General features: G+C 39.3%; 1 protein-coding gene across 5 annotated transcripts in view; it reads right to left on the reverse strand.

Annotated features, from left to right (window-relative positions):
• Phkb (phosphorylase kinase regulatory subunit beta) overlaps nucleotides 1–16,744 on the reverse strand; it is a 172,927-nt gene that overhangs the window by 104,497 nt on the left and 51,686 nt on the right. For all 5 annotated transcript variants that reach the window (XM_028755473.1, XM_028755471.1, XM_028755474.1 and 2 more), the window contains 2 exons: nucleotides 12,081–12,196; nucleotides 433–496 (listed from right to left, as the gene is read on the reverse strand). In XM_028755473.1, the coding sequence (XP_028611306.1) occupies nucleotides 433–496; nucleotides 12,081–12,196 (180 nt within the window). The remainder of the gene's footprint in view (nucleotides 1–432; nucleotides 497–12,080; nucleotides 12,197–16,744) is intronic.

Here is a 16,744-nt window from a genome sequence, read left to right on the forward strand (position 1 = left end):
AGGGAGGGAGGGAGGGAGGGAGGGAGGGAGGGAGGACTTTACTAGGCGTACAACTTCCCATCCCTACTGCAGACATTATAAAAATTCACTCTCTGCATGAAATGAATAAAATTGAAACCAACATGAGAAAGTGACATGGAAACTATATGGTGCACAATGCCAGGAACACATCAAAAATGTGCAGCTCCTCACAAACAGTTTGGAGAATACAGGGCTTACCCAACAAGCAAACTCAGACTTATCAGAATCCTACCACCAACAACTAATGAAAGGTGAACTTCAAGGAGTTAATCATTTCCAAGCAAAGTTGTTCAAGCATGGGCTGCCATAAATAATTCAGATAGTCACAAGTCTTAAAGAAATGACCTTGATAACAGGTAGTAAAATTACTTAGACATGCAAATAATTAGTTGTTTGAGTTTTTTTAGTTACCTGGTTTCCAAAGAGGTTAAATCCATTAATCGCTTCTAAGGCTGCTTTTGCTAAACCAACAGAGCTAGAGAGAAGGGAAGACATTACTATAGACATCCAGTGGGCAAGTTTCTTTATGAACATTCATAACAATCCACACAGGAGAAAAACACCATCCCCACAGTCCATTACTTTAGTTTCATTTTTCATACTAATCATCCGTGGAAAGTATTTGTAGGTTCACCTTGACCTGGATTCTACCAGGGAATGGAGCAGTTTTATTTCTGTTCATGAACTCAAGAAAGACCAGGGTAAGCCCTGTACACTCACTGCCCGCTTGGGCATCATTACTCAGATCAATGAGACAGGCTTTTCTGGTGTCAATTTGGAGCTTTAAAGAAGATTTTGTGTGTCATATACTTGTTACAGAATGTAATTTAGTGTAGCCACTCAAGTCTGGTCTTTTTAGGATCCAATAAAATTGGCATTACTTTATGTTCACAGCATTCCTGATCACCGTATCTCTCAATTCTCTGTAATAAAATGAGTGTTAGTTCTGTCAATGCCCCACTCATTTGGCCTCTTAGATGCTACATATAACAGTGCTGAAAATTACTTACTTCAGTAAAAATAGAACATTCTGTGCAAGTGCTACAGCAGAGTGAGCTGTCACCCTTGCTTAGACTGTGCCCATTTCTGCTGTAACTGAAGCTCTCACGCCCAGCTTACTTTACTCACTGCACAGGAGTATTTGTTTACTCAGCCCAACCGTATACAATGCACATGTGTACCACTGAAACTCAACAAACAGTCATCACATCAGTATGTCTCTAGTGCAGCCCCAAAGCAGCAGCAGCAGCACTAGGAACATGTTAAGAATGCCAGTTTACACTCTTCTCTGGGAGGAGGGCTGGATAAACAAGTGTTTGCACAAATGTTACATTTCAGAATGATTGACTGAATATGTAGATCTGTTGTAGGATACCATCCTAGGTATACAGCACGGTGGTTACTATGTTAATCACAGCATGCTCACAGTGGGTCCTGCTGTTCCCTCAGAAAAGGAGGGATGAGGAGGGTCACTGTACCCTCATTTGAAATTCCAGCTACCCTCCCAACAGATCTTGTTCTAATCAGCTGCATGTGGTTTGTGGAGGTGCCCATGTATGGAGTGTAGAAGTTGAGGTGAAGTAGGCTGAGAAGAGTCACTTCAACTATGCAGCGTGGAAGTCATCGTCTACACTGGGGTGGGACTGTCTGGTGATGCAGCTTCTGTGCTCACCCATGTTACTCTAAGCACCCTCTGGCTTGCTCCTGTAAGTATAGTAAGGCCACTGGTTCACCAGGTTGAACATGGATGCAGTTGTTCCCTTGTTCTGTTGTCAGGACCCTGTCTGGGTGAACAGGTGTTTATTTACATCTCCCCCAGGAAAAATTAACCCAACAAGGCAGTGGTGGGATGCTTCTGACCACGCATAAATCCTGAACTTTGCCAGGACCCATAAGAAACTGAACAAATGAGAGAATAAATTGGAACCACCACACTAAGCTATTAATTACTGTCTCATCAACATTTTTAGAGGTTTATACACACTGTTCTCAGTAACTTCCTATGCGATTATAAGTGAGAAGACACATTAAAATCTATGTGGATGAAAAGTGACTTTGGAAACAGGACTTGGATGATTCAAGCTTGATCTGAACCAAACTCTTCCTTCCTGAGGACTGGCTTTCACAGTACCAGAAGGTGCTATATGAGCTGCTAAGAGATGGACACAATCAATAGTCCCACCTAGCTGTGACACCTATGAATCACAGCAATGACAAGCAGGGCAAGATTTGGTGAAAGGTAGAATAGTGGCACTGATATTTTGATGGTAACCAAAAGCTAGCTACTGAGTCTTAAAGCCTAAAGAGCAGGAAAGAAATCACGCCTTGTATCTAGCCAACTACTGAGGTCATGGATCTTAGGAGAACCTTCTGTTCTACCTTCCTACGGGCATTCTAAATATCTATCCTTATACTCATAGATAGGCATAGATCTCATCCTCCACCAAAGAAACTTCTTTCTGTGACAGATGGAGACCATAACAGAATGCCACAACTGGTCAAAATGCAGATAGCAACTGACCTGACCGTGGGGTGTCCAGCCCCACTTAATGTATCTATAACAGAATACCTACACCAATGTCTCAGGGAACCTCGTGGAAAAGGAGAAGAAATAGCGTAGAACCAGAAGACCTGAAAGTCTGCTGTGGACTCACTCTTATAGATATGGCAGGGAAATTACATCCATGAAATCTCAACAATATGGCTCCTTAAGCAAAACCTGACCAATGACAATGGCAGGTGACATGCCAACTTAGGGGAAATCTAGTGGACCACCCTTAGATGAAGAGTGACGGGTGATTAACAACTGCTGAGAGATGGAGAATGAGTAGTCTCCAGGGATGAGCCCACTAAATGACAAGTAGGCAGACCTAAAATAATATCCGTACAAGCGATGCTAAACAGACTCGGTATGTTGTGTTTATATTCATGTAGTCACCTATGTATATAACAATAGTAATTCAAGAAAAAGAAGATACGAACTAGAGAGGGAATGGGAGGCTTGAGAGATGGTCAAGACAAATCTAGAGGACTGAAGGATTCACTAGATTTCTATGAAACATTTAAATTGAATAAAAATTGAACACAATTTTCCCATGTAAAATTCCTGTTACGAAACAAGCATTACCTGGCCACTAAAAGATATAAATAAGATATAAAATGAGATCTGTAGATTCCTATGTTCCATACAACTCTCCTGAGCACACACACTGAAACCCTCAACATCATTCTTCAAGACGTGACATCAACTTTCATTATAAATAAGTGGGATTTACTCCAGGGATAACTGCCTGCTTAATAATGAAAAGGCAAATCAATGCAATCTATCGTATCAACACTCTAAAAACAGATGGTTGCATGAAACAATGAAGAAAGAGCATCTAGAAATAGTCACTTGTATAAGAAAACCTCCTCAGAAAAATCTTCAAGAAACTAAGAGCAGAATTTGATCTACAGAAACCCTAGAACTGCGAGTCTGCAGTTCCCAATTGGTGTGACTAAGAGAGCAGTATAGTGGTGGGAAAAGAACAACCTTTACTAGTAAGCGCTTTCCTTGTAGTGCAGGTTCCAGAGACTGACCCGAGGTCATCAGGTTGCATGGCAAGCACATTTACTTGATGTGCCATCCTGCCAGGCCAATGCCCATGTCATCAATCAAGTAATTAAATTTATTTTTTTATGCTAGCGTTCAAACTCCAGGCCTTGAGTTTATTAGGTAAGTGGTTCATTAAGCTACACTACCTCATTGTATTTTTAAAAGTGAGAAAGTGTTTCAGTGAAGACAGTCTGCAACAAATGGTGTTGGGAGCCTAATATCTAGACAGGCAAATAAAGAAAAACAACATCCCTCAAGCTCAACCTAAGCCTCACACTTTTTATCAAATTACTGAGAGCGGATCGCAAATGTAAAACTGAAACTGTGCGTGTGGGGGCGGGGTGAGAGGTTAGGAGGAAATCTTCAGCAAAGACTGGGTGGGCATAGAGCTATCAAACAAATCATCAAGCATAAAATAAAGAATGGCCGAACTGGACTCCACTGGAATTAAAAACGTTTCCATTACAAAAGCCTCTATTAGTATTAGAAGAGCAGGGTGGAGAGATGACTCAGCAGCACTGACCTTGTCTGACCGCTGTAGGCTCCTGTATGCAGGTGGGGAACACACATATACATATACAATAAAACACTTTTCAAAGATTAGGATAAGGGTTGTGGATATAACTCAGTGCAGAGCACTTGCCTCATGTGCATGAGGTCCTAGGTTCAATCCCAAGTACCTCAATAAACAAACAAAGACTGGCATATAAACATATATATGTATGTGTGTGTAGATATGACTCTCAAAAATCAGCAAAAGAATTATAACTAAAACATTGACAAAATATATTGTGATGGTTTGGCCAGGGAGTGTGTGGCCTTGTCGGAGTAGGTGTGTCACTACGGATGTGGGCTTTAAGACCCTCATCCTAGCTTCCTGGAAGTCAGTCTTCCACTAGCAACCTTCAGATAAAAACGTAGAACTGTCAAGTCCTTCTGCCCCGTGCCTGCCTGGATGCTGCCCTCCTCCCACCTTGATGATAACGGACTGAACCTCTGAGCCTGCAAGCCAGCCCCAATTAAATGCTGTCCTCTATGGTTATTTGTATGGACAAATCATACAATCTTAAATTATTGTAGCTTTGTAATTAGTCTTGTTTTAGTTGGGGTGGATATATTATCTTTTTATTTTTAGACGTAGGGTTGAATATAGCCCAAGCTAGCCTTAAATTCACTACGTAGTATGATCTTGAACTCCTCATCCCCCTGCCTCAGTCTCCACCTTCCAAATATCCATATTTTAAGTATCAGTGACCAGGTCTGCCTTTCTAGTAAGTACTGAAATTGGAAAATGTGAATCTTCTAACTTTTCTTTGTTTCACAGCTGTTTTCTTAGCATGGGTTTCAAGTACTCGGGAGGCCAGACAGAAGGATAATTTAAGTCTAAAAGCTGGGACTTAATAGACCTTTATCAGTAAACAAAGAAAAGGCAACCTCTCAAAAGGCAGTGGTGCTGGGGAGGAGGAAAAATTAATGGCTATAGAACAAATTTGGAAATGATCTTAAAAAAACAAACACTGCACCTTGATTAAAAAAAATATTCACTGATTATATTTTAAACTTCTTTCCAAATATATTAAGTAATTAAATGCTATAAATTGACAAATACACTAATTTTTTATTCACTTGCTACTCAAGTCTCTGGCAACAGCAACTTATTTCTATTGTGAGCTTACTTTGTACTGGCAAATAATATGAGCTGTTAAAAGAATTAAAGAATACTTCAATGGCACAAGGAATTAATTAATGATTCTATTATTAGTTGTTGACCAAATTAAGTGATTGTTCAATAGAACATATGCTGGTAAGATACTTGTAAGCTGATATCACTTTTTTTGTTGTACTAGCATCATTTAAGAGGTAAAATACTGCAAAATGTTTGTAATAAAGTAATCCATTATTAAAAAGCAAATCATTTCTAGAGCAGATGATAGAATTAAAGCTAGGTAATTTAAAATATACCAAGAAGCCTACAAATTCCAAGACACAACACCAGGCTCACAAACTCCTATCCAGACCACTTGGCCTTAACCCCCTGAGCTGCTCAGTCATATTTATGGGACAAGGACTTTAAAGGACTGCCAATGTACTGATGGCCATGCACAGTTCAGTATGGAAAATGTAGCAGAACAGATGAAGAGAGCTTCTCTAATAGTTAAATTAGAAAACAAAAACTTACACAAGGATTACTAACTAGGCCCTTTAATCCCAGCACTTAGGAGGCAAAAGCTAGCCTGCAGAAGACAAATCTCTTGTGAGGTGTCAACCAGAGCAACTTGTGAGATACTGTCTCAAAAAAAAAAAAAAAACAAAAAACAAAAAAACAAAAAAAAAAAACCTCATTCTGAGTGAAGAAACCCAGACCCAGAAAACAAACATGGCTACTCACTTATAAGTGGACAGTAGCTGTAAAGGACAGCCATGCTACAATCCACAGACCTAAGGAGAAAAGTAACAAGGAAGGTTCAATGGGGGACATGAATCTAGGAATGGGAAATAGAATAGATATCACAGGTGGACTGGCAGTTGGTGGGGACAGGAATAGGAGGGATCAAGTTCAGGGAGGATGGAGAAAGAGTGTATACTGGGAGAGACTACTGGAATTTGTTATCTTGGGGACAAGCTAGAAACATAGTGTAATGGGAATCCCCAGGATTTTTAGAGGTACCTCTAGCTAAGACTCCTGGCATAGGGAATATGGAGCCTGAATAGGTATTTGGACACCAACCCAATCACAAAACCTTCAGCCTACAGTTTGTCCTGCCTATAAGATGTGCTGGGGTAAAGGTGGTGCAGCAATTGTGGAAGTGGCCAACAATGACTGGTCTAGCTTGAGACCCATGCCATGAGAGGGAGCTTACCCCCTGACACTGCCTGGAGGGCCAGGACCCAGAGGTTGCATAGCCCAATTGCTATCAAGGAGGCTTCATCCAGTAACTGATGGAAACAGATACAGAGACTTACAGCCAAACATTAGCCAGAGCCCAGAGAATCCTGTGGATGAAGGGGGAGAAGGGATTATAGAAGCCAGAGAGATCAAGGACACTACAGGAATCAACCACAGAATCAACCAGTCTGGGCTGTTATGGGCTGAGACTGAACTGACAGCCAGGAAGCCTGCATGAGCCTGACCTAGGCTTTCTGCATCTTTACTACAGTTGTGTAGCTTGGTTTTCTTGTAGGACTCACTCCTAACAGTGGGAACAAAGGCCTTTGAGACACTTCTCCTCCTACTGGGGAGGTGCCTACTCGTATTGCAACTCCATCTGCCATGTCTGGTCCATCTCCAGGGGAGGCCTGCACTTTTCTGAACAGAAATGCAGAAAGAGTGATGGGGGTGGGGTGGGGTGTGAAAGTGGGGAGGAGGGGCTTGGAGGAGAGGAGGGAGGGGAAATTACAGTCTGGATATAATATCTGAGAGAGGAATAAAAAAATAATAAAAAGATAAGAAAAGAAGAAAAACTACCAAACAGTTGCCTTAAACAATGAATACCATGGGAATAAAATGGTCACTAAAGGAATCTTAAACTACTACATATCTAATATTTTATTGGTTTTTACTTTACTAAAACACAAGAAGAACACAATATAAAAATTTTTTAAAATATAATCAATTTTAATCATTTCACTTTTAATGTCGTCTTTAATCTCAAAGGCCAGAGCTACTGATGACACAAGGAGACGACTTGGTTGAGCATAAGAGTCTATTTATGAGCTAATGCTTTGAAAGCTTTCCCAAGGTTAGGCCTTAGGATTCAACGGATACTTTATAAGTAAAACTTGAATCTTCACCAAAATGAAGAAGTTATAGGTTTAAATGCAGCCCCAGAGGCAATGCGAGATTAGCTGGGTATGTAACTGGGAGTTGAGAACTGCCGCTGCTATAAATAGACACCGAAGTGCTCTTTGAGCGTTTAACACAGGCCTTGGAGAATGATCGGAAGACAGAGGAAGAAAGAACATGGTCTGGAATCACCCCAGTTGTCCCAGGAGACGCTGAAAGAAACTCAGACCTAGAAAAAGCCAAATCAGTGAAAAAGCACGAGGAAATAGCATGGGTCCAGCCAATGGTTACTTAGGAAACACTTGAAGAGAAGTGGCGAGTTTGGAGTGATTAATAGAGCCTTCTGCGGCAGCCCAGAAAGGGTAAGACTGTGCTTAGACTAAGTTCAGATAAATGGATGACGAGTACCATTTAAAGAAAACAACAACAATCTGGACTTTATCTAAAAAAATATTAAGTGAGTTTAGCCTACAGAGGAGTTGAATGTCAAGTCAGGAACGAAAATAACCTCGGAGCCACAGTCTAGCAGGGTTTATTTTTCACCCTGATGTTCTTAATTTGGAATATGGTTCTGATTCTATCACTTAAGCTAAGGGGGAAAAATCATACAGCCCTCCAAATTTTTTTTTTTTTTGCAGTTCCCTCTATAAAGGAACTGATGTTTCTAGTGAGTTAAATATATATCCTATAGCTCTTCAGTACCAGACTGCAACTATTAAAGGGCTGGTCAAGTGTAGCTGTCAAAGAGTAAGACTGTAGGTTCTGAACAAGAAACGTGTTTTAGTGGTTCAGGGACAGCAGCCTTCCTGCATACAAAGTACAGCTTAGAGGAGTGTTACCCAGCGTGCCAAAAGAACAGAGAGCCAGAGCCAAGGCAACAGTCACCTTCCCCATTCCCACTCCTGCTATAGACAACTGGGAAGCACAGACATAGAGAGAACTGCAGAGTAAGAAAGTATGGAAAGTATAAATATGTACCACATGGACTACAGAGAGACCCCTGACTCAAGAGAATCACAGTGACCAGGAATTGACAGCAATGATTTTTTGTTTTTTGTTTTTTTCAGAGAAAAATGGCCAGCCTGGTTGACCAGCAAGCCCCAAGGATGTACATACCTCTGCCTAACCAGTGTACCACCATATCCTGCATTTTAACATGGGATGGAGTTATCAAAACAGGTGCAAATAATTCTTAGGCAAATGAGCAATCTCCCCAAGACCAGCAGTAGATCTTTTTACTGAAGCCCTAAGACTGTTGGAGCTGAAAGGGTTTGCAGCCCCATGAGGAGAGCAACAATACCAACCAACCAGAGCTCCCAGGGTCTAAACCAACAGCCTGGGAGCACTTAGGGAGGGATCCATGGCTCCAGCTGTATATGTAAGGGTGGAGGGCCCTGTTGGGCATAGGTGGGAGAAGAGATCCTTGGCCTCATGAAGGCTGGATGCCCCAGTGAGTGGGAATTTGAGGGTGGGGAAGTGGGAGTGGGGAGGTAGGTAGGGGTTACATTCACGGAGAAGCAGGAGAAGGGGTGAGGGAATAGGGGGTTCCCTGGTAGGGGGAAGAATGGGGTAAGGGGATAACATATGAAATGTAAATAAAACATCCAGTAAAAAAAAAGAAGAAAATCTAAGAGTGTTATTTTAATGGGATTCAGATAAACGGTTAAAGCATACTGTAGGACTTAAGTAGTTGTCCTGCTTTGAATGAGAATATCTCCCTCCCAGGGGCTCATTTGTTAGTCACCAAGGAATGATAATGTTTGGGAAGGCTGGAGCCTTCTTGGAGGACTTATGTCACTGGAGTTGGGCTGTGGAATTTCAAAAGCCTAAGGCAGGCCTTTCTCTCTCCCCCCCACCCACCCTGCTGCCTGAGGATCAGTAAAGCTCTCAGCTCCAGGGCCATGCTTCCCACCACCATGATAATTGATCAAAGCTCTGAAACTGTAAGCAAGCCCCAATTAAATGCTTTCCTTTATAAGACTTTTCTTGATCATAATGTCTCTTCACAGCAATAGAACAGTGACTAAGACACTAGTATTCTTTTACAGTGATATAAAAGTAATAGCAATTCAGTAGAAAACATACTTAAAATTTTATCTTTTCTCAGACTAGAAAAATGTGGTACAATTCTATTCTTGAGGTACTAAACAGCTCCCAGTCAGCAATGTCATTTTCTGAGGAGAAACAGCTGATAATCCACAAAGTACTACAATGTAAAACTATGACATTCAGTAGGGTAAGTACATCAAACACAGTTTCTCCTTATGGTCTGTTCAATCTATGATAGTGTTATCTAGAAGTATCCCCAGCTTCTAGAAGCAGAAGAGAACCGGCACTGATTAATTCAAAGCCATTATGAGCAAAGCTTGCAGATACAGAAAGGCTAGTAAATTTGCTGGTAGTGAGCAGGTCTAAGCAGGCTCACGTAATCTGGAGGTGTATATTACAGAGATCAGTGAAGGGTCACAACTTGACCCTAGCTGGAATTAGCTCTATATTTTACCACATAGGACAGAAGATACTGGCTGCCTGCCACTAATACTATCACTGTGTCCATGAACACCATGAGACATTTCAAACTGTATTCTTTCAACATGAGAGACAGCACAGCAAACACAGGCACACACGGATAATAGTTCAGGGTCACTGTAGAGTTGGAAGGTGTGTAAGAAAAAATAAAATTCTCTGGGCAGATTATACATTTTTATACAATAAACAATAAGGTGAATGTTAAATGTATAAAACCTATCACACAACCTCAAATGGGAAACTTCATTACTTATCCAGTTGAAAAAACTGGCCGGCTACAGTTAAATTTAATTTTTCATAGCAAGAATAGAGAGCATAGCGTGATGATTTTCTAATCCTTGAATTAAAGTCTGGCATCTGAGTTACAAGAAAACCACTTGAAATCTCTTAAGATGTCCACTTTTAAAAGGGATTTTTACCTGGAGTTCTTTCAGAGTTTAAGGTAGTTTTGGTATATAGGAAAGAAGTTTAAGTTTTCATATTTCAGGATGAAAATAATACAGAGAAATCAGACTGGCATATCCTTAAGTGGTTATTAAAAAGCACGGAAGGGGCAAATATGCTAAAAGGAAGAATGATAACTAACACTGCCTGAGCGGATCGTCTTCTCCCCTGTGATTCACTGCTCTCCGGATGCTGGAATCTTAAGTTAGAGGACGGCCGAAATAAAACATATTATAATGTTTAGTATTCACCAGATTTGATGTCTAAATGGAGCTTTCCCACAAAATTTCTCTACTTCACCAAGTTCAATGATTGCTATTATTCTGCTGTACGTGTAATAACGTTCCATGTGAATAAAAATCTATAGAGAATGCTCTATAATATCAGCTTTTCAGGATTAATCTGACAGTGCTTTTTATTCCAGTCTTTTGTGCTGAAATTTTCTTAAAATAAGTGACACATCAGTATTCCAGTTCATACTAACGCCAGGCAGTCAAGGTATACAGCATACTTAAATTACCCCAGCGACTCTGTAAAGTAACTGCTTTCAGCTTCATTTTAAGATGAAACAGAGGCACACAAAGACTACATCACTTATGCAAGTTTACACAGCTAGGATTCGGAGGGAGTTTTGAAATAAGTATGTTACATTAGCTTAATGTAGTGTAGGAAATTAGTCATTGATCAAAACATACAAAGTTGTAGACATTTTTCATTTTATTATTTTTAATTATGTGCATGTGTGTGCTTGATAGGGATCATGTGCACATGAGTGCAGGTGCCTGGAGGGCATCAGATCCTGGAGCTGGAATTACAAGAGGCAGTAAGCCACCAGACAATGAATGCTGGGAAGGGGTCTCAAATCCTCTGTGTAAGACCAGTGCATGCTCTTAACTGCTAAGTCATCTCTCCAGCTCCAGAGATACAGATTCCTTTACCAGTACTTTCTAGACTTGTTCTATTCTTCACCTAAGTCTCAGCAATTCAAACTAAGCTCTAGTGATAACTTTTGCTTAAATTCAGTGCACCACCTACCTTTCAGAAAAAGAGCAGAGCCTAGGGACTCAGACTGTTTTTTAATCAGTTAAAGGATAACCCCCCAGGGCAATAAGTTAAGATAAATAAAAGATGCCATCAGTTGTTAAGGCTATTTCTCCAGCAACAAATACAGAGAATGTATAAATTACCAACCTCAGTCATTAGCTATCATTGCTTATTCAAACACAAGTTACAACTCAACATGGCAATGACAGTCAGGCCAAAGAATGCTAACCTTTACTGATAAGTATGAGAGCCTGTGGTTCAGGTAGAAATGATTTCTGTGAAGTGGAAAGGAATCTCACAGGAATTGCATGCATAGCTGGTGTTTGGACATTTTGACACACTTGATATTTTAAATAATGGAATTACAGAGGAAAAGACACAAAATGGTTTACCAGAAAGGCCAAGCTATGGCAAAAGAGAGAGAGATGAACTGTGGGTGAGAAGTGGGAGATAGGCCTTGCTCCTTTCAGACACCAGTTTATGTTGCCAAGAACACTGCTTTTATTTTAAGTGAATCCTACTTGGATTACAAACAGGAAAACAACCTGTACTGGAATCAACACAGAGACAACAGACCCAATCTAATGCTTTGGATTCTTCGTTTCATATTTAAATCTACACCTGTAAACAACACTAAGAACATCCTCAAAACTGGGCAAATACCTTGAATGCAGTTCTGTGCTGCCGTTATTATATTTGCTTCCTCTTTCCCAGACACCAAAATCAGGAACACGGTAAACTCTCTCTACACAAAACACAAGGTTTTGAATAAAAGAGACCTAAAAGAAAGGGAAAAAAATAAAATATAAGAAGACATGCAACAGTGAGAAGAATAATTACACACCATCTGAAATCACAGTATCAAATTACCGCCTAGAGAATATTGCCTTCCCTTCTTTTTCTGAAGACAGGACCTCATTCTCCAGGCTGATCTCTAAGCTGTATAACCAAGGATGACCTTGAACTTCTGGTCTTCCTTCTTAAGTGCTGTGATTACAAGTATGTGGCACACCTAGTCTGGGGGATGCTGGAGATGGAACTCAGGGCTTTGTATATTCTAAGCAATCACTCTCCAACTAAGCTATATACCCAGACCCCAAAGTACTTAATTAACATGCTGAATTCTTGTCATTACTATATTACTGTGAGTCTCTGCTATACTTAGTTTTCCAAATACAACTCTTAATTTTGGTGAGGACCTAATTAGCATTATACAGTACAGAGATAAAATTTAAATCCATTCAGTGTTCCAACTATAACTCTTCAATGAGGTACTATTATCATTTATGAGGACTATGCATCATAAGAACCAAGTAAAACATAGAACCTATTTTATACTGTGTAATATTTAGAAACTAAAACGACTATATAAAATACAGACACATATTAACTGTAAAGCTTTAAAGAGTAAAAGAATAACCTTTTAAAAAGTAAAAAGGAGCTTCCTTTTCTGCAAAATTCTGGCCCCATGTTGATCAACCTCAAGTTTTCAGTCCACACTTCCAGAAAGTTACTTTTCCTTCCTGTCCTTTCTGTAACTATAGGTCCTGATTATGAACACATCCCACAGTTGGAAGCTGTGAAGGACACAGGAGACTAAAGAGAGCTTCACCAAGATAAACGAAGCCACCTGGGCGTGCTACACCCTCTCCACTGCATTCTTACAAAGACAGCAACCTGGGGACAGTCTGATTTTTGTTCTCTTTTCTTCAATCCTTTTCTGACAATAAAGCCAATTTCTTTTGCACAGGTCCTGAGTGGTCCTTTCAAAACAGTTGGAGGTGATACTCTCCATTCCCCAACAGCTAATGGCAGTAATTAGATGTTAACTACATCTGGTGAACGTTAACAATGCTGTGTCTTTCTTGTCCTTGTTCCAGCACCATGGTCAACCATTTGTCACATCAATTAGTCAAAACTGTTTTGTGAATCCTGACAGTGTCATGATTTCACGGGAGACATTCAAGCCCTTCTTCATCTACCGATGCTCCTCACAGGGCTCTGGGTATTAAACTGACCTCTGACTGGTGCCTTGGGTTCCAAGTGGTTCAGTCATGTTAGCCTTACTCATTTCCAGATGAAATGCTCTTTTAAAAAATGAATTTTCCATCAACCTCAATTGAAAAGAATGCAATAGCTAATAGTTCTCATTGTTTTTAAAGCCACAGCCACAGCACAGTGTCTTTTGTTTCATATGTTGCCCTCCACCACCTCTAATTAGTATACATGTCTATCTTCTCTTGTCTGTAGTTATAAAACACTACCAGCTCTCAAACTGGGTCTTTTTCCCTTAACTCATTCTTCAGCAAAACGAGAAACTGAGATAAGATTTCTGCCTATAAAACTATTTATGTGAATATCCACATTACTAGAAAAATATTAATGTGATATTATGAAGTTCTGTCTTAAGCCTTGCTAAGTTATTATATAGCTGAACAGTATTGCTTTTAAAATTTCCATTGATTTATTTTGTGCTTATGTGTATATGCATGAATACATATGCATTATGAGTATATGTGCATGTGTATGTTTGTGACAAAAGGAAGCTAATATTCTCCTTCTGCTTTTAATTCACCTTTCAGCTTATCGCCTTTTTGTTTAAAGCAGCTTGGGATGAAAATAAAAATCAACTGCCAACTCTCCACAGTCATCTTATTATATGTCAAAAGGAAATAGTTGTTTATTTAAGACGTTGAAGTCATATTAAAAACATGAGTTAACCTAGTATGTCATGATTAAGCATAATTTATAAGCTAGATTGAAATGCAAATTACTAACAGGCTTTTAAAAATATGATAAAACTAACATATCCAACAAAAATTACAAAAGTAATATTTTAAGTCTGAATTCAGCTTTAAAAAAAAAACAAAGATACTGATTTGGATTAATCATAAATTCACTGTCTGATCATAAAATTAACAAAATGATAGCAATATCAAAATAAGAGCTTAATTTTAAAAATTCAAGTATCCCACTTAAAAACAGGAATAAATATTCATCAGAATATCATTGATAGCATCATCTATATACATTAATATATTATATACAACATATACAACATAATATATATGCTATCACAGGATGCTGAAAAGTTATATAATACTTCTAGCACATACATAGTCACCGAATTCGTGAGGACTGCATTTGTTTGCAGAGTTCTGACAGGTGGTACAGTCTCAGTTAGCTATTAATGCATTTAGTGAAAACTAAGTCATGCACTTCCTATGTGAGCTTCCAAATTATGCCCCCCAAAATATAGAGGACTTCTGCAAAGGCAAGGGGACAGATAAACAGGAAGACAAGGAAATTTTGGTGAGAGAAGGAAAGAGCTTATCATCAAGCAAGAATTCTGGCATACTTAGCATTTGGGGGTCAGCAAGATGACTAAGCAAATAAAGCTGCTTGCTGCCAAACCTGAAACCTTTAGTTTTATCCCTGAATCCAAATGGTGGAGTTCAACTCCCATGTGTTGTCCACTGACCTCTAGAGGGGTATCACAGCACTCACATGCTGCCCAATGAATGCAAAATAACTGTGCTGAGAGTTACTATTCCTTTACTATGTAGACGTTTTGTGTCAAAGTAGCAACTACCCAGGCTTAAAGTCTGAATCTATATGACCTTGGGCAGAGCCTCATTCCTTTTCCCAGACAATGTCTAAGAATTCTAACAGAACTATGGATAGTAAAGACATCCTAATTTCTAGTGTCCCTGTGGTATGGATATTAACCTTATCAATTACGAACCTCCAAGGACCCCCTCAGGCACCACCCAGTGATAAAACTCTAACTTCAAACTCCACCAAGGCTCCACATCTGGCTTCTGTAAAAACACTAAGCCACCGCCCTCACCTGAGGAAGCTTCACCCACCTTTAGGTATGCTTTACTTTCTTCTGAGTGCCCACTTCTCTGCTAATTCTCATGCTCAATAAAATCTCCAAATCTGCTTCATGAACTGGTTACTCCTGATTTGGCCTGACTCTAAATAACTAAACTCTAGGTCTCATCAGGCTGCTGAGGAGAACAGCCGGAGGTATGCCTGGACCTGGAACACCACTCGAAACACAAGTCCAGTCATTACTTAACCATCAATTAACACATCAAGGGACATATATTACAAACAACACAGACTGCACAGAAAAAAGAAAGACACACACAAACTGCACCACAGACATAGACACTGGCACCAGCATTTGTGTGAGAAGAGACCTGATACCTGGGATGATTGAATATATTAGTCAAATTGTCTACTTTCTTTATATTTGTCTCAATGAGACCAAAATACAAAAACAATACACAATCCTGAAGCAAGACCAGGCTTAAAAAAATCATAGATGCCATAAATTATCAGGTTCAAGAATCAAGAAGGGAGAGCCATTAGAGAATGTATGGGTGTGAAATGATGAGGAATAGTGTGGAGAATTTTATGCTAAAAAGTTAAGGCTTGTGAGGAGAAGACAACATTCCTTGTAAAATGTGAATTCCTAAGTCTAACAAAGAATATGATCAGCACAGTAAATCAGAGTTGAAATAAGGAAATAGACCTTTACTTCCAGTTGGAAGTTTGTACTTTGCATATAAACCATAAGATGTGACTAAATAATTGGAACAGGATAGAAAAGAACAGTCACATAGTAGATGAATTTATATTTTTTTAAAGATAACTTTTTATTTTATTTGTCTAAGTGTTTTGCCTGCTTATACACCATCATAGGTGTGAAGTACCAGTGAAGGGCAGAAGGTGCCAGATCCCCTGAAACACTTTTACAGGCAGTTGTGGGTTGTCATGTGGTGCTGGGAAGAGAACATAACCACTAAGCCATCTCTCTAGCCACAGATTTATACATATTTATTTTCAGATGTATAAAATAATGCAAGACAGTATCTCTGCAATTCAATAAAACATTTGAAAACCCTAAGATGCCAAGATAACTTACATGTATTAATTTTCTGCGGAAAAGTAAAAAAATAAAACTCAGAAAAACTACATAGTCTCATAGTAAAATGACATCATTTTCACTGCATATTGATGACTGAAGAATGCTGCTGTTGGCCTAAATTCCTAGAGTTTCTCATACATTAGTAGTTATCATATAACTCTCCCTTTGGGGTTAGAAAAAACGAAATGTGATAACACTGACTCTTGTTAGGGACCCTTCCATTTTCTGATTAGCCTATTTCAAAAGCTCAAAAAAATGATACTAAAATATTTTATCATCTATGTACATAAGCTATAAAAACCCTGTAATTAAGATGACTAATACATGATATTCTTTCACAAAGAAGACTAAGGCATAATTTATTAAGCCTCACTGGTGTTTAATGTCC

The sequence above is a fragment of the Grammomys surdaster genome, unplaced genomic scaffold (genome assembly GCF_004785775.1).
Source record: "Grammomys surdaster isolate TR1022 unplaced genomic scaffold, NIH_TR_1.0 126063, whole genome shotgun sequence".
In the NCBI taxonomy this organism is placed as follows: Eukaryota; Metazoa; Chordata; class Mammalia; order Rodentia; family Muridae; genus Grammomys; species Grammomys surdaster.